General features: G+C 41.2%; 2 protein-coding genes across 2 annotated transcripts in view; one reads left to right on the top strand and one right to left on the bottom strand.

The window, feature by feature from the left end:
• The window catches only part of LOC102203206 (WD repeat, SAM and U-box domain-containing protein 1-like), a 15109-nt gene extending 12948 nt beyond the window's left edge, over nucleotides 1-2161 (top strand). The window contains exons 6-7 of the mRNA XM_013908300.1: nucleotides 1477-1611; nucleotides 1746-2161. Of these exons, the coding sequence (XP_013763754.1) occupies nucleotides 1477-1611; nucleotides 1746-1936 (326 nt within the window). The 3' untranslated portion in view covers nucleotides 1937-2161. The remainder of the gene's footprint in view (nucleotides 1-1476; nucleotides 1612-1745) is intronic.
• Nucleotides 2162-4352: 2191 nt separating this feature from the next.
• Nucleotides 4353-17905, bottom strand: part of tanc1b (tetratricopeptide repeat, ankyrin repeat and coiled-coil containing 1b) — a 125560-nt gene continuing 112007 nt past the window's right edge. Inside the window, exons 17-26 of the mRNA XM_005723640.1 lie at nucleotides 17006-17191; nucleotides 16298-16376; nucleotides 11387-11520; nucleotides 11080-11203; nucleotides 10803-10978; nucleotides 10464-10596; nucleotides 9552-9643; nucleotides 8928-9074; nucleotides 7391-7491; nucleotides 4353-7301 (exon numbers count right to left, since the gene is read on the bottom strand). Coding sequence (XP_005723697.1) covers nucleotides 5711-7301; nucleotides 7391-7491; nucleotides 8928-9074; nucleotides 9552-9643; nucleotides 10464-10596; nucleotides 10803-10978; nucleotides 11080-11203; nucleotides 11387-11520; nucleotides 16298-16376; nucleotides 17006-17191 — 2763 coding nt within the window. The 3' untranslated portion in view covers nucleotides 4353-5710. The remainder of the gene's footprint in view (nucleotides 7302-7390; nucleotides 7492-8927; nucleotides 9075-9551; nucleotides 9644-10463; nucleotides 10597-10802; nucleotides 10979-11079; nucleotides 11204-11386; nucleotides 11521-16297; nucleotides 16377-17005; nucleotides 17192-17905) is intronic.

The raw sequence follows: 17905 nt of genomic DNA, 5'->3' as shown, positions 1-17905 counted from the left end.
ATAGATATTTATATTTAGTTCAGGCCAGTATATAAATAAAAAATCTTACTTTCCAAACAGAACCTTATTCCAGTATGCAGAATTGATGGCAACAAAAAATATTCTCCAAATTTGCTGAAACAAACATGTCTGGTATGTTGTTTTCATACTGGTTAATTTCCATACAAGGTGTGTATGATTTGCATATCACTAAAATCAGTTTTATTTCCATTTCACCCTGTGCACCAACTTGTTTGAAAGTGAGTTTTATTATAGACTGTATATCGAAGATGGACAAAACCAATGCAGCAATGGGTTTTGGAGTTACTTTTTTTCTTTTTTTTCTTTTTTTTTAGTTAGTAACGTTCATCTCTAGACTTAAATCACACAGATGAATATTATTTATAATTTGTGCTACATAACATACAAATAAAATGCTACACTTCTTGGATTGTCTGTAAAGCAACTGGATTAAAGAAACACAAACATGACTGAGAGGTCTGGTGCAATTACTCAGATTAGCAGAGAGTGTGGTGGTCTGCAGCTACCAGTCACTTAAAACTGTAATGTCCCTAAAAATTCACACTAAGCATAAATATAAAAATGAATTATCCATCCATTCTCTCCTGCCTATCCTTTTCAGGGTCGCTGGAGCCTATCCCAACTTTCTCGGGGCCACATTTGGTGTTAGTTAAACCATAAAGGCTGCATAAAATTTCCTGAAAATGTATTTTTTGTGACGTCAGCTTAAATTTTTTTGGATGCATGCGATGATTTAGCAGTCACCTATAGCGATAGGAAGGAATAAATGAGCTTTTTCTCTCTTTTTGTTTTGGCTGTCACCACATGTGAACCAAATCTTTAGGACTTGTGAAAGAAAATGTCACTGCAGCTGCTCTCTCTGTCTGAATGAGACCTACACCTCCACGGCACTGCCATTATACGCCGACACACCACTAATCATGTGCGGCTCTATAGGTCATCACTCCATTTTAGCTGGTGGTGAAATTTGCAGCTGACGATAAATTCACTGGGTGCTGTCAGTGGGCAGAGACATGCAGCTGTGTGCAGAGTGAGTTTCCTCTTTTTGGACCTGTTGGAGTTTAATTTCCGAGCAGGATAATGAGAGACGTTAGCTAAGCAGCCATCATGACACAGCGAGGTGTCTGGCTCTTTGTGTCTCAGTACAGAGTGATCATGTGCAAGTTCAGATTTATCCTCTCTTTTGTTCTGAGAGAGAACAAAGTCAGTCTGTTCAGTGCCTGCTGCCTCGCTGCGTCAACCCAAATTCATTGAAATCGCTATTGAATACCATTAACGTACAACAGTCTTTGGTTGGTCTTTGTAAGGTAATGATAATGAGGTTTAAATGATGCCAAATGAAATGTTGAGACCAGCCTTTTTACTACATTTGAAAATTAACAAAAGGTGCACGGTACTCGATATAAATCACCATCATGGCTAAAAAGGACACTGAACGGCGTTTTGGTTTTTTAGAGTCGGTGGGCCTTCGTGGTCGTCTCCTGAGGAGAATCGAGGCCCTCAAGGCAGAGCAGAATGGTTCAGAAGCTCCAGATGAATTCATGTGCCCAATCACCAGAGAGCTGATGAAGGATCCGGTCATTGCTGCAGGTTAGTTTACGAATTAAAAGCACTTGGTCCCTAGCGTCTTAAACTGAGCCAAAGATGGGGACAGCTTCACTATAAAGATTTTTACTTGTATTATCTCAGTGTATTTGGGATGTCACTGTATGTGTGCTCCACAGATGGCTATTCCTATGAGCGGGAATCTATTGAGAGCTGGATTAGAGGCAAGAATAAAACCAGCCCCATGACAAACCTTCCTCTGCAGACAACACTCCTCACCCCCAACAGGTCTCTGAAGATGGCTATAACGCGGTGGAAGTCGAACCAGGAGCTCAGAGTAGCTGAACATCTGATAACAAAAGCTGATTGAAGTAATTATGAATTTGTTCAGGGTGCTATTCAAGAGTCACATCTGGCGAAGTGATCAGAATCTGAGATCCCAGAGAAGTTGACTGATATTTATGCAGTAAATAACTATTATTTTTAGCTATATTTTACATAACTGTCAAATATACTTGTATTTAAAGAGAGAATCTCTAAAGCAACACTGTAACTATGCAATTTTAATGTGCCTTTAAAAAAATAAAGTGAAGTACAACTCAAAATCCACTTTTTTTTTTATACCCATTTAAATTGAATAAAATGGGTTTGCTTTCACAGCCTTATTTGGACTGGCATGACTATTAGCATATCGCTAATGGAGGCTGATGCTAGAACTTTAGATTTACTGCATTTATCTGTGCAACTGGCATCACGTGTTTTTGACTGTGACTTGAGTTAGCATTATCAAAAATCGGTCATTATTTGGCTAATATTCAGCAACCTTTATATAATCTTACTCCAGTTATTAATTACTTACTAAGTACTATAGTGTGACATTTTAAAACCTACTCTGTTACTAACAGCTTGCAGTGGTTTATTCTAGCTCAGTAATCCTGGAAGATGCCATGTAAAACTGAATGCTATTGTTTAAAAATCATCTTTGGGTCATAATGAAACTCCCACGAGGGTAAACCAATAGCTCACTCCCCCACTAACCAACCATAGACTTAGCTTCTTGGTTTCAGTGGTGAAGATGGTGCATCTTAAACATGCAATAGTTGCAATGCCCAATTTTCAGGTATCTGTATTTTACTTGACTAGTTCTTTTTCTGGCATCTTTTCACATTTACTCCCTACATTTTCTTTTTAAAAGGTAAAGATTGCTCAGTGGTATCTGATAAACTGGAAATTTAAAGCTTACATGCAAGTACTCAGTAATCAAATATTATTTTTAACACTACTATCTGTACAGAATGTCTGTACTTTTACAAGCTTAGGTCACCACAGGGAAAACAGCCACCGGAGGCCGTGGCATGACTAAAATGTATTGCAATTGTGTGCAACAAACTTAAAATCTTTTGAGTTTGAAATGGTTGTTTGGATTCAGGAGCCAGGTCTACACCCACTTGCAGTCAGTTGATGTCCTCAAAGTGATTTCAAGAAGGTGATAAAAACGGCCATCGAAAGTTAGTAGCACCCTGTTGTCAGTTTGCAACGTAGTAGGACCAAGTTGGCATTTGTGTGCGATAGGTTTGTGATCAGAGTGATCACAAGTGTGATACATCAGCAAAAATGATCAATCTTTTGCCCTCTACATGGACAAGAAACTCATATGAACAGTTTAAATTCAGAGTCCAACCAGAACCTAATTGAGCTAAAACAGGAATTCCTGCACAAATATTGACTTAGCTGTTTCAGGATGGTGATTTACTGCAAAATGACACTCACCTTGCTATTAGATAGGAAAATAACCAGATTACAAGCAACTGAGTGTTTGCAATCTGTCAGCGTTTATAAATTAGACTGCAGTTATTTGCAAACTTTTGCCAGTCTGTCTGAAGCGATTGCAATCAGTCTGAGTCAGACCATAATTGTTTGGAGATAATTGGTCTTCCACCAGGAAACCTGTGCGATCGCCTTGGTCACTCAAGTTAAGCATGCAACGCTCTCAATCTCTGAGCGACCGGCTGGTTGCCAGTTGCTTGCAATCGGCACAATTTAAGACCATCACTGGGAAACCGGCAATTTTTTTCTAGTTAGGTTCCCATCCTGTCTTTTAAAAATTCTTTTTTATTCTAACATTACATACACCAGTCCTACGCACGCATCTATGAAACACTTGATGGACACTGACACATTACAGGTAAAGCTAAGCTAATCCTAGCTCCATTTAAATACATTGCATTTCAGAGATATTTCACTAAATTTACTCCACATATAAAAAGAAATACTTTGAGAGGAATATATGAATGTTCAATTACTATTTGTGTACAATAGCTTCCAATTAGAGCACTGCTAAAATCTTACATGCTGCAATAAAAGAATGCACGAAGAAGAAACTTACCGTCCTGAAGAATCTTTTTTGCAACCGTCTTCTATACGTTATCTTTAAATTCAGTATCGTCATTCAACGCCGTACACTGGCTTATTTCCCGTGTGCAGCTTCAGTTTTTGATTAGGCTGATAAAGTGTGGAGCTTCTAAAGCAAATACCGCAGAAATTCAGGAGAGGAAAAATCTTCAGCTTCTATGGAAATAGTCTCACTGGCTCTAGTAGCTTTTAATTCTTTGGCTAATGTATGTGGAAAATGGCGTGTATAGTGCAACCAGGACAAGTTGAGCTATGTTAATCTGCTGAACTGCTTTCAACTGTGACCACATGGTAGAGTTATGTTTACACTCCTGTAGATCTTTATGACCGATGCTTCACCAAATCAGCCCAAAGGATAAAAGTGAACAGAGCAATTTTGTTTCCTCAGTGGGTCTTTATTTCTCTCTCCCATGGTAGCTATGGCAAAAATGTTCAATTACAGTATGTGATCACAGCTAATAAAGCTCACAATACTGAAAACATGGCAACAATTGCATTTAATGTACATAATAAAATAGAACTGATGGCACTGAGTCCCCAAACCATTTTTCTGCTTTTATAGACTTTTTTCCACTCTGTAATATAAACTGCAATTGAAGCATGCACTTAAATCTCAACACTGAGAATCATAAAATGTCTTAGTAGCTGTGCAAAAATAACTATATAAAATATATTGCTTTTACAATTAACCAAGCCATTGGCGCTGTAAATAAATTAAACTAGACAGCAACAACAAGCAGATACAGAAAGGAATTCAATTCAGTGTTAATGGTGATTTTATATAATGTACAAACATATTTAACAAATGCTTTTTTGTTTTTTGTTTTAGAACCTTTAACACCATTTGAACAACATTGTGCCTAAAACTCGAGATACACAAGTTGGAACTTGTCAATACACTTAACATGGACCTTCACTGAAAAGAAGGAAAAGTACATATTTATATAATATACACAACATGAGGATCTATAACGTCCTTCGTAAAACACAGGAATGCCCGTCCCTTAAACCCTCTGAACGTTTCACCGGGGACTACGTCTTCCTTCACATCCATTTATTTAGTGCACACTTTGCTCTTTTGCAAATTTAAACAGATGAATGAGAGGCTTCGGTGTCTGATTTTCAATGAAATTACAAAGAACTCAGCAAATGTGTTTGCACTTTGTCATTTTTTGGCTACTGAGTGTAAAATGACAATTTGATTCAAATTGAATTAAAAGCAATTGCAGCAAAGTGTGCAGAAAACAAAGGGTTCTCAATCATTTTTAAAGAGACCGTATTTCTTTGCTCTCAGCACCATGGACGTAAATGAATTACTCTGTAATAACATTAAGCTGTAACTGAATATGTTGTTTAAGCACTTGCTAACTGTGTAAAGTGCTCATTGCCACCGTTTTGTTGATCAGGACTGTAGAGTACATGTCTGGATACTTCCTTCAGTGCTTTGTCTCCAGCCTGGCTGAACGACGACGGACATGTCATGTAACAAAAGCTGACAGCCAGAAGCGGCAGATTGGGACGAGTAAAAATTTGGAGCCTTCTGCACGCTGCTTGGTGCCTGAATTCCCGGGAAAACAAACAGCTTGCAAACTGTACTCCTTATAAGACTTAACGTCAGACTGCACTCTGGGGTTGGTTAAAAAATATGAAACAAGTCCCTCTCACTTTAGATTTTTCCTTGTGTCTGTGCGCGTGTGCGTTATGGATTGTAAGAGAGATAAAAGACGCTTGTCTACACATTCGACTCTATAAATGATCGCTTTGGTTTCATTGAAGCTACGTGAATGGCAGGATTATCTCGAGCTAGGCCAGGCTGCTTAGGCTTACTGTCCATTAACGTGTGTGGCATAGCCAGTGCTGGCTTGGACTCTTTGTAACAGTTGGCAGCTTGGCAGAACTTCTCTGCAAATTCCTTGGCATGCATGCCATTTTGTAAGCTACTCATCGCCATACCACCCTGAGGTGGTGGAGGTTTGTGCTGCTCCTGGTATGAGCTCGCCGTTTTGCCGTCGACAGATTGCAGGCCCATTGTCGACATGTTGTGACACACGAGGCCGTCGGAGGAGTGGTTCAGCCAGCTGCGACCGATAGACTGCAGGCTCGGGTGACTCTGCAAGCCGTGGTGCTGCTGCTGTTGAATCTGCTGCTGCTGCTGTTGCTGAAAACGGGCTGTCTTGTCGGTTATGCCCATGAAGGGCCTGGGTTTGTACTCGGCTGCGGCGCTGCCCTGTTGGCTGTGCTTTGTTTTGTCAGTGATCTTGGTGCGAACGTCAGGACCTAGCTTGCCGCTGTCTGACAGGCTGCTGCTTGATGCCAGGCTGCTGGTGGAACTAGACACACGCATGCTGCTGCTGCCACCGCCTCCCTGAGATCCCGCTGCAGCGCACATCCCTTCCTTTCCAGACTCAGAGTGATTCCCCTGGAATCCAGGACCAGAGCAGGCCAAGCCATCCAAGGACGATGCGGAGTGGGCAGACAGCCTGTCTTGGCCCAGACCTTTAGAGTTGCTGCAGGATGAGTAAGAGGCTTGAGAGGAGTGGAGACTCTCACTTTCACAACTGTGACCTATGGAAGAGGAGGCAGCTGCCAGCAACATGCGGTTCCCATACATGGGCTCGTCAGCTGGGGTGGGCAGAGGGCCGATGTCGATACCTGGGCCCGGCTTCAGCATGCTGGACATGTGTCGGCTGGGTAACGGACTGGAGGGAGCGTACTGAGATTTGGCCCCTGCCGAGCGACCCCCCACGGCTCCTCCCCCGGTCTGCATGGAACTCATGTGCTGATTGGTCTTGACAATTTGGGCTTGCTTGGTTGGCTGCAGGACCAGCCCCTGTTGAGGCAGGGCATCCCGGTGCTCACGAGGGTACCTGTGAGGAGGAAGCCTGCTGGGGCCTGGGGGTGAGCTGGGGCTCAGACTCTGATTCTGGTGTCCCACACTGATGCTGGCAGCCGCTGACTCAGAGGGTAAGACTTTGTTAAAAGAGTAACTGCTCTGGGACCAGCAGGCTTCACCTGTCCTGTCATGCTGCATGGCATCCTCCTCCTCTTCCTCCTCTTCAAGAATATCTCTTTGGCCTTCTACACTCCTAGCAAGGCTGTGCTCTGAGGGGTCGTCCTGCCCTTCGTCTTGCTCCTGGTCAGACTCGTGGCCTCCTGATGCCTGGCTGGATGCAGCTGCAGCCCCACCGAGGCCTCCTTTGGTCTGAGTTCGCTGCATCTGTTTACATTCGTCCTCCACTCGAGCCAGCAGACGGCGGATTTCCCGGTTATTGGGACACAGCTTGGCTGCTTCATGTAAGTCAGCTAAGGCTGCTGTAAACTGCCTGTGAATGGAGAGAGGCATTGTAACCCGAGGCATAAATAAAATAAAAACATCAACACAACGCTGGTCTGGAGTTACTGAACCGCTTACCTGCTGCTTCTTTTAGCTCTGGCACGGGCATAGTAGGCCTCATAGGATTTGGGTTTCAGCTCCAGCGCTTTTGTTGCAAACTCCTCAGCCATCCCAAAATCCTACAGCCGAGGCAAAAAAACAAAACGGATAAATGATTTTGAACCAGTTGTTATTCTCTTCTTGCTATAGTGATAATGGAAACCAGTATACACTACTTAGTTCCTGTCACAGAGTAGAACATCTGTGACTTACTTCATTTTATGTCACAGTTTTCTTGCTTTGAGTGCATTTTTTCCCCTTTTTGTCTGTTTTGTATCACACACACAAACAATGTTTCCAAACACTATATGACGGCTGACTGCGATCCACGCAACATCTCTCTCACACTTTATACTCCCCATGTGAAGTGATAAAATGCCTGGCAGGCACCCCAGGTAGTTAGAGTTTATTGTAGAAAACACACAACCTTGTGCCGCCTGTTTCCCTCATATCTTCTTGCTTGCGGCATGTAATTGCACAAACAGCTGGCTCACTACAAACGTCTTCCTGCTAGACTTGGGCTTTGGACTGTAAACAAAACTAAATCTGCAGAAACTATTATCTGGGGGGAAAATAACCCAAAACCTTTCATATGTTCACATTTTCATGATGCTTTCTTTGGTGTCATTTTCAAAATGCACATCCCAGCTTAAATATTACTCCATCATTCTGTAAAACATGAGTGAGCGGAGAAGCTGACATTAGAACTGTCTGGGTCTGAGTCACCTACTGAGCACATCTGCAGCCTTCTTGTGTCTGCACATACTCAAACCACAGCAGAGTCACAGATTTCCTCCTTTCCTTTCTATACAGTAATATATGCATACAATACTGTGCAAAGGTCTTGAGTGGGGCCTTTTTTTTTTTTTTTAATATTTTAATAGAGAAATGTGCACATTGATTGAAACATGTGCAACTACACAAGGAAACAAGCATTGAAGTCAACATTTGGTGTGACCACCTTTATTCTTCGACACAGCCTGAACTTTCTTAGGTTCAAGTTGTGTTGAAGAATGCAGTTTCCAGGCTTCTTGAAGATCATTCAAAGCTCTTCTTTGCATGTTGGTTGACTTTTGGTCCATTCTCTGTCAAGATGATCCCACACTGCTTCAGTATTGTTGAGGTCTGGGCTCTGTGGAGGCCAGTCCATGACTGATTGAGTTCCACTGGGTGTTTCTTTTTCTGTCCAGGCATGCTTTTACTGCACTAGTAAGTTGTTTGGGATCATTGTCATGCTAAAAAAAAATCGGGGTGCTGCCATGGTTTACATGGTGGATGAAAACTTGTTGTGACAAGAAAATACTGACTGAAATCCAGCCCTAAACCACGACCCAGCTTTCACTGTGTTTTACAAATATCCTGACCTCCCACAGATATCTTTACATTGATTTGAGCCCAAAATTGAAATATCGATTAAGGGTTCACGACATTTGCACAGTATATCAATAACAATATTATTACACATTCATAAATAAATATGAATGAAGAAGAAATCAAAGTCTCTTGAGAGACGTACATTGGTTTTCCTGCGACAGCGAGAGAGATTGAGGTACAGGGAGACCCTCAGGTCTTTAAATGCCTTCAGTTCATCACCGAAGCCTTCTCTGGGAAACTTCCTCAGGGCGTACTGGTACCTCTGGGCTGCCTCTTTCATCTTCCCTTTCTGCAGGACACATGAAGGGCAAACACGTGGTGAGGAAGAGGAGAGAACCAGAAGGAAAAGCGGAATAATTTAGGGGAGAGAAGCAGGCCAAGGCATCCACCAGATACTCCCACAATAGCTGTTCTCTGGCTCAAGTCCTCCCTTCTCATCAATCACACATACAACAAACAGACAAGCTCAGATAAGACGCGCACACACACACACACACTAACAAGTTACACATGACAGGTTTGTCCTTTCTGCTGCAAACTCAATCTGTTAAATGTCAGACATCGATCACGGCACCTTTGTTGAGTGCTATGAAACATGCACATCGATTCATTGTCTACATTTATCTAAGCAAGAAAAATCCATCCTTCTCCACTCCTTTTTATAAAAAAGATTGGAGGAGCCATGTCTGTGTTTTTTTTTAAGCATTTCATTAAAACAGGAAAATCATCTTTACTGTCGAGAGGAATCAGTTTCTATTTCAGATACCTTGTAAAGCAGGTTTCCTTCCTCCATCAGCTTCTGAAGGAGGATGATGAGGATGTCAGGCTTTGAAGTAGCCATGGCCCAAGCAGCGTTCCCTGCGGAAGCAGAAGGCAATTCATGGTGCCGTTTTCAGCTTGAACAGACGGACATCGTATTCTCTTTAATTTGGTACAAGGTAAAGTTACCTAAAGATTGTACCTGATCGATCATAAGGAGACGTTCTGTAGCCTTAAGTTTATTGAGGCCAGTTAACAGTTAGGAGGAAGAGAAGAGAGGTCATGCGACAGGAAGAGTTGTTATTTGAAGCGAAAGGAAATTGTGTTACAAAGTGCAGTGTGACAATATACAATTATGGCTCACTTAAGTTGAAATGATGCACGCTGACTGCGCCGTGGAAAATGTAAAGATTCAGCTCTATTTTTTTTCTCTAAGACAGCAGAGTGCGCTGAAGATAAGCTGCAGAAATGTAGCTTTATGAATGTCATTTGGGTGATAAGTCACATTCTTAAATTAACCAAGCAGCTCATCAGGGGGAAATGGGACCGACATACTCTTTATAGTTAGGGTACACGCACGCACACAGTGAGTGAAAAGCAGGAATGGAAACAGTTTTCCCACGACATTCCACAAATTTTGTCTGATTGTATTTAGTACCATGAGATACAGAAGAGGGCAGAAACAAACCCGACATAGAAACGTAACAAAATACTGTCTTTCTGTGTTTACTGAGATGTGACAGTACTCTGCGGGCACTTTGTAGAAACCACAGGCGTAAAGCTGTCCAAAGAGTGTTGTACAAACCGGTACTGGTTTCCCTCACTCACTAGTCTCAATTTGACATGTTGGTAATAAATATACAAAATACAGTTTTTAGCAGTTTCACCCTTAGTCAAGGCATTTTTTAAGAGTTCTTACCCAGCTTTGCTCCTTTCTTTAATAGAGTCACCACCACTGACGTGTTCCTACAACCTATGGCCCGGTCCAGGGGCCTCATCCCACTGTGGTCCACATGCTCTATCACTGCTCCTCTTTCCACCAAATACTGGACCTATAGGAGGCCACAGATGGTTAAGAAAACATGAACAATGCATCCACAGTCATGAGTGCAGCTAACTCACAACAGTATGTGTTCAATAACCTTAGTGGAATGTTAATTAAGGCTAAATAAAGATTGGGACGTGTGGTGTTTTTGTGTCTCTAAGGATATTGGAGGGGGTGTGTGTGTTTCAGCAAATTTAAAACAATTTCACTCACAATCTCTGCGTCTCCATAGAAGGCAGCGAGGTCCAGTGGAGTTCGTCCGTTTTTGTCCGTGTGGTCGATGACCGCACCCTTCTCTACCAAAAACTGCACCACATTCTTATGTCCTTTTAAACATGCCCAGCTCAGGGGCGTCAGTCCCTCCTTGTCCATCGACGTTAAAGATGCACCTTTAAGACCAATGGAAAAAAACAAAAACAGTTGTTTCATATGAACACACTGTTGATTACAACTAGCTAACTGGCATATGATGCTTTGGTGCACCGCTCACCTTTAGAAAGCAGAAACTCCACAGTACTCAGGTGACCCTCACAAGCGGCCACCATGAGCAGGGTCCTGCCCTGCTTGTCACTGATGTTAATGTCAGCACCATTCTGTAGCAGCAGCTCTGCAATCTAACGCACAGGCGAATAAGGTTCAGCTATACAGAGCTCACGCGCAGCGTTATTTAAGAAAGCAGGAGACTGTGAGGGCAGGACACATAATGCAATCAAATGCCACACGTTTGGAGAAAGATGCCACTGTGTAACTGTAGTTGGAAGCAGTGTTGTTATTTGTAACCGCTCAGAAACTCTCACCTGCCAGTGTCCCTGTCTGACCGCGCAGAAGAGAGGAGACACCCCCCGCCTGTTGACCTGCTGCACCACCGCCCCCTGCTCCAACAGAAAGCTGCATACCTCCATCTTGCCACGGCCGGCTGCAGCCGTCAAGGCTAAAGTGAGGAAAGGGGACACAGGCACTTCTTCAGACACATTTACTTATTAATATATCGTAAAAGAAACACTTTGAAAGCGAACAAAATGTGTCCAGTACACAGTGTTGTTTGCTGCTAATAAAGAGGCATCCAATGTCTTTAGTACCCTTGAAGTGCTGTGTACGGCTCAGATAGAAACAGTGACTCCAGAATCTCTGGAAAAATAAGGAGTGTAAGCTGCAGCGTGCTACTAATTGACTTTAGATCAGATAATTATGTTTATGCTTATTAAACTCATTAAATTCCTGCCTCAAGTTCCCCCGGCCTTGTACAAAGAGATGAGAATTCAGTCATTTCACGCATCAGCAGACAAACATTAGACAAGAAAAATCAAGCAACTGTGTTAAATGCCCGTTCTTGTTTACGTTTTGTATCTTCCTCAAACCGAGATTAACTGGAATTAGCCAATTAATTTTAAAGAAAAGGAACTCAAACGCTGTATTAATTGGTGCTTGTAAAGAAAAGAGATTCTTCAAGTGTTGGATGCTTACAGTTCGTCAGCAGATGGACTGGTCTTAAATGAGTGCTGGTTATCCAAACAAAGAGGGATCCAACGTTAAGAATCGGAGCAGCTTTGCTCTCGCAAAGATTTAAGGTGCCGCTAAGCCTTCTTGTCTCTCTGACATCATCCATCTGGATGAACAGTCATCAGAGCCAACCAATCCCAGCCTCCATCTGCTCAAAATATGGATATCCTCTCACACGGCACAGAGCAGAACAATGACTCTAAGGAACTAAACTTAGGCTGTGCTTGTTCTCAAGGGAGCGGCGTTAGCCAGAGTGGGGATGGTAGTGGCCTACAATGAACATATAATCAGCAGCTTAAGAGCTGCACTCTTCATGTTTTTACACGTTATTCTTAGAAGTTCTTCATCCTCAGAGACCTTTCCATATATTGATGAGGGTATTTATTCGAACCTTCAAAGTAAGAGCTTCTACAGAAGATTATCAACATTCCTACTCACAGAATAAGGAGCTCCTTTTCTAACTTTTATTGTTTTAGAGCGACTTGCAAAGATATCCTTCCTTATCTTGTGTTTTGAAAGCTATTCATCTCAGCTCTCCTGCATTTCACCTCTCCTCTTCCTATCCGTGCAGACCACCTACAAGCCACCTTCAAAGCGTCTTTAAATCACTTTGATAGACTAGGTAAACGTATAATAGCCCTATTCTGCAACCAGGCTGGCGGAGCTCAAGACACACCAACAACAGAGAGGTCGTGACCTGACATTTTAAGCAAAGATAAAAAAAAAAGAAAAGAAAAAAGCTGGAACTTTTTTTTTTAAATTTTTTCTCAAAACAATGCCAAATGCCTTTCTAACCACAGTAAGGAATATTTCAGTTTGTCCATGCTTGTGCCTGTAATAGTTTCAGAACAAGAACTGTTCAGAGTTTCATTAAAAAAACCTGACAGACTGTCAATTTAAGAAAAAAACATGGTTGCAGGAAATGATGAAAGACAATCCAGACAATGGTTTTGAACAATTATCACTTGGTTTTGCCTGTTCAACAGCTTGTTGAAGGCAGCTACAACTCAAATAACCACCCCTTAAAACCAAGGTATGCAGAAGCGCATCTTTAAACACACACACCGTGTCAAACCTTGAAGCAGATGGGCTACAGCAGCAGAAAACCACACTATGTGCCAGCTAAGAACAGGAAACAGAGGTTCAAGATTCTCACTAAAATTGGTTCTGCTGCAACGTTCAGACGACAGGGTCACAATTTGGCATAAACAACAAGAATGCATTCATTCTTGTATCAACAGTTTAAGCTGCTGGTGGTGTAATGGTGAGACCCAACCCACCGTACATGAGTAACGACACGGCAAACATGAGTATTACTGCTGACCATCCCTTTATGATCACAGTGCTTCCAGCAGGATGACATGCTGTGTCACAAAGCTCAATTACTTTCAAATTCTTGAACATGAAAATGAATTCACTTTACTCAAATGATTACAATTTCTTCATGAAGACCGAGCTTGAAAGTGTAGCTTAATTCCCGGCTGTATTTCTTTACGTAAACCAAACTTCCTGATTCTTGGATAACTGATATTGTCCTGGTCGCTTTGCCCCTTCAACATCTTCCTCTGGGGTCAAGAATCCTGCTGTTTGATCATAGCTTTGCAATTCAGGGACTAAGACCACAAAATACTAAAGCTTGTGCTAGACAAAAAAGTATTTAAATAAAGTCGACATAGAGACAACATCATGGTGGATGAAAGGATCTTGCAAGATTTTCACCCAAGGAACTGGGGGTTCACTTCCTAAATAAACGGTAGTATCTACTTCATTTGCAATTATAGAAAAAGACCAAAATATGTAACAAAAATTGCTTTTACGCAAAACAACAATGCTGTGGCTCTTTGCCACAAGCCAGTCATGCTTACAACAACTAGAATGACTCTTTGCAGGTAAATTGCCTTTCTTTGCATAACAGGGAGGTTTATTGCATCCTAAGAGGGGACTTTAAAAATAGAGTTTGCACAGATGTACAATCAAATCTTCTTCTATTTAAACACAAGAGACAGCAGGTCTATTTGCAGTGAGATGTAATACTCCGATGAATTTTAAACACGCTATAACATTTCACACATCGTTATGAGAGGAGCGTTTCTGAGGCAACGACAAAAGGCTGGTTTATAAGGGGATATTTCTGAATTTTCTTTTTCGCTTTCCATCTTCTCTGCATCACAGCACAACAATTGGATTAATAAACCTGCAGCTGAATAGCAGCAAAGGGATTTCAAATATTGCTTCATCGCTAATAATTTCTGGTGTTTGTATCTAGTCATTTCTAGACAGTGCAGCCACTCCACCACTAAATATTCAATTTATGTCTGCAGCAAAATTCCAGCTTTTTTTATTCATTTTTTCCCCTCAAGCATGACTGAGTGCAGACAAATCTACATTGTGGTCATAACTGTGTTTACTGTTGTTTACTGATTTAATCCCCTTGAATACAGATGAGCCAGGATCACATTTTTAATGAGTGCCAGGTGGGTGCAAAAATATGTTAATTCAAGGTCATGTCAAGGGGTTAAGACTCACTGTGTTTCAGGTCAGCGGAGCCACAGCTCTGACTACTGCCACCTGTGACCCACTATGTTATTACTTTAGAAGGAAGAGGTGAGGTGATAGCAATGATTAAACATCCACTTTGTTAAAAAGAGCTGAAAGTCAAATACTGGAAAGCCACATGTACTATTGGATTTTACTTTGCTCCAAGCAGATCTAATCTATATTTCAGAGGGAAAGATCTTTGTCCCAGGCCAGCACTGCAAAATCATCTGAAGCAGTCAGAGAACAAGCAGCAGTTAGCCACACTTTGGACATCCTCTCCACTAAGAAGCTGACCTACATTCTTAAAGCAGCCAACTTTGAATGCTAAATCCTGCTGGGTTAGAGTTGAGAGACACACAAAGAGAATTCTTCTTTATACATATTCTACTATGACTGCAGTGACAACTAATACTGTTGTCTAATGCTATCTGGACACTTGTCTCTCAGGGCAGATGTTCATAATGATGATGACAAAAATGTGGCCAATGTTTTAACACAACCTGCACTAATGATTGTGAGGAATATTGAAGCTCTAACACCACATGTGTCTCGTTCTTACATAATGCATCACAAGTATTACTAGGATCAATGAAAAATAAAGCATAGCTGTGCTTTTTAACCATCTGTATTGAACATCTGGATCTCTGCACTGTGACATAAAATAGAAATCTTATGTAGTACATAAAATCTTTCCCTTTCTCCATCACAGATTATAGACATTCGAAAAACGTCAAACACTTAAAAACTGAAGACAATCTGTTTTACCTCGTTTCTGTCTCGTATTTTAAAAATGGCGTCAGGTGGTTGCTGTGCACGTGATGAAATTGTATGTTTAATGATTTTTTTCCTGCCATTATTCAGATTGAAGACTCGTGGAACACAAGTAATAACATGATTAAGTACTCACTCTAATGCGATTACTGAGTTCAGCAAAAGTAATGAGTTACCGTTAAAATACTGCATTAGAGACAAAGTAGTAATGCTTTAATGGCTAAAAATTATGATGCATGAACGCTTCCCGGCCAATGCAGCCTTGCAGTCTGCTGTATCATTTCTGTCAGACAACCTTCAAGTAACCCGTCTTAAATCTGACAGCCACCTTCTGCTTTTCCGACTTCATGCCGTTTCCTGCAGCACCACATGGCTTTTTGCTTTGACTCCTCAATCACTTTCAAATGAAAACAAACTGTCCCACAGAGGGAAGGACAAACTTTTAAAAAGTCCAAAATAATCCTTTCAGGAAAAACAAAACAGGAACTACTACTCATTCTAAATCTGAGTGGGACTAGCAGCGTATAAAACCAACTGTGGAGTCGACGCTGTTGTTTTAACATAAAGCACCGAGGGAATACTGTTCCTAAAATTCAGTGGGACAATTTTTCTAAAAAAAAGAAAATACTGTGTGGACTGAATTCCAAGCAGAAAGCTACATGACAAGAGTAAGGAATGTACCAGAAAGTACAGCACAGGAGGACTTACAACAGCCATTAAAATGCACCTACATTTGGGTTGAGCGACCTCTGCATCAAACAGAGAGCATTACTGTGGAGAGCACAGATACAGGACTTTCCACTGCAGCATTCAATTACAGCAGTGTGGTTCAGAATGCAAAAACAGCTGGTGATAGTACAAAAGAGCCGTGTAATGCAAAAAGATTGATGAGAACATACCTGTCTCTCCCCACAGTGTGTCATGACTATCAATTTGCACAGCGTGCTCATTATTCAACGCCAGCAAGCCTCTCACAACCTGCCAAAAAAGAAACTTAGATTAATGACATGCTGTTTCAGCAGAAAGAAAAAAAAATCAAATAAACCTTTGAGAGGTTACAGTATACAAAATGCTAATCTTAAAAAACATTAACAAAAACGCGCATTCAAATAGTTGAACTTTAAAAGGGTCTTTTCTGCATGCAGGTTGACTTCACTTGGCCCAGTTATGTTATTCTAATCCAAGCCTTGGGAGCCAATTCCAGCTAACGAGGGAGCCAAACTAAACCTTGAGTCTACGTCTCACCGGGGCAGCTGAAGGCGCTGCACTGTTATCGATTGTGAATCTACATGCAATTCTGAACAGTACTTCTGGCTTTGAGTCATATTCACAGAGAACGCTGTGTGCTCATTTTTATTTTATATATCTATAGTTCCTTCTGATCTTTAAAAAAAAATAAATCAGAAATTCTTTGTGAAGGCTGTTGTGAAACCATGCAAGAAAGAAAAGGTCTTGTCTCACTATTAAAACTGGAAAAACCAGGATCCTGTGTGGCTTAAAGTATGTTTTTTGTACGTCCATGTTTTTTGTAGCGAGAAACAGTACAAAAAAAAAGGGCATTTATGTCTATGGATCTGGTAAAATACATGCATGTGTGTCAGTCAGACCTGTGTGTGCCCCATGCTCGAGGCTGCAATCAAAGCCTGCTGCAGAGCTTTGCTCTTCAGAGAGCAGTCCTGCTGCTGCCCCTCAGCACTCCATTCTAGCTCCAGCAGGTACTGGATAATCTCAAGGTGTCCTCGTAGGGCAGCATGGACCAGAGCACACTGGCCACTCTTATCTACATGATCAACCTGGCAAAAAGAAGATTCTTGGTTTTAATAAACAGAAACAGCAAAAACCTGTGAGGTAAATATACCGTATGGTTCAGATGCATTTTTCAAATTTAAGTAAGTTTTAAGCACTTTCAAAGTCCATTATCAAGCTTTTCCATTACCAAAAAAAAAAAGAATGAATGTTTCAATTGGCATTAACTCAATAAGACCATGTAAAAATTGAAACAAATCATCCTAGGTCGACTTAAAAGTCCTTTGTTTTCCTTTTGTTAAAACAGAGAAAAATGCACCACATGAAAACACTGAAAAAGGAAATGGTTGATTTATATGCATATAGTGTGCAAACTCAAAACACATATTTCTCTTAAAACAGAAAGATGTGCAAATGTGAACAAATCAACTTAGAGATATTCATCTCCACTTGACAAAAAACAACAACCACACAAAACAAGAAAACTGCACAAATTAATAAGTCTTTAATCATTAATAATAATTAATAATTTTTGTGACACAAAAATAGGAGACAGATGTTTGTTATTTTAACTCGTTAAGCACCCATGCCCAGAGAAATGGGGGCAAAAGGGAGGAGACCACGTTTAATCGATTATAACACGAGGTCAGAAATATAAGTGCTGACATGAGTAGTGTCCACAGAAACCTCTGAATCTCAGCTAAAAGCTCATGTAAACCATGTCTACAAACACCAAACAAAGCAAAGACACCAGACAGTTA

The sequence above is a fragment of the Pundamilia nyererei genome, unplaced genomic scaffold, assembly GCF_000239375.1.
Source record: "Pundamilia nyererei isolate P.nyererei 1_Seehausen unplaced genomic scaffold, PunNye1.0 scaffold00009, whole genome shotgun sequence".
Lineage (NCBI taxonomy): Eukaryota > Metazoa > Chordata > Actinopteri > Cichliformes > Cichlidae > Pundamilia > Pundamilia nyererei.
Note: the sequence above shows the minus strand (reverse complement) of the source record. Positions and strands in the feature narration are given on the sequence as shown.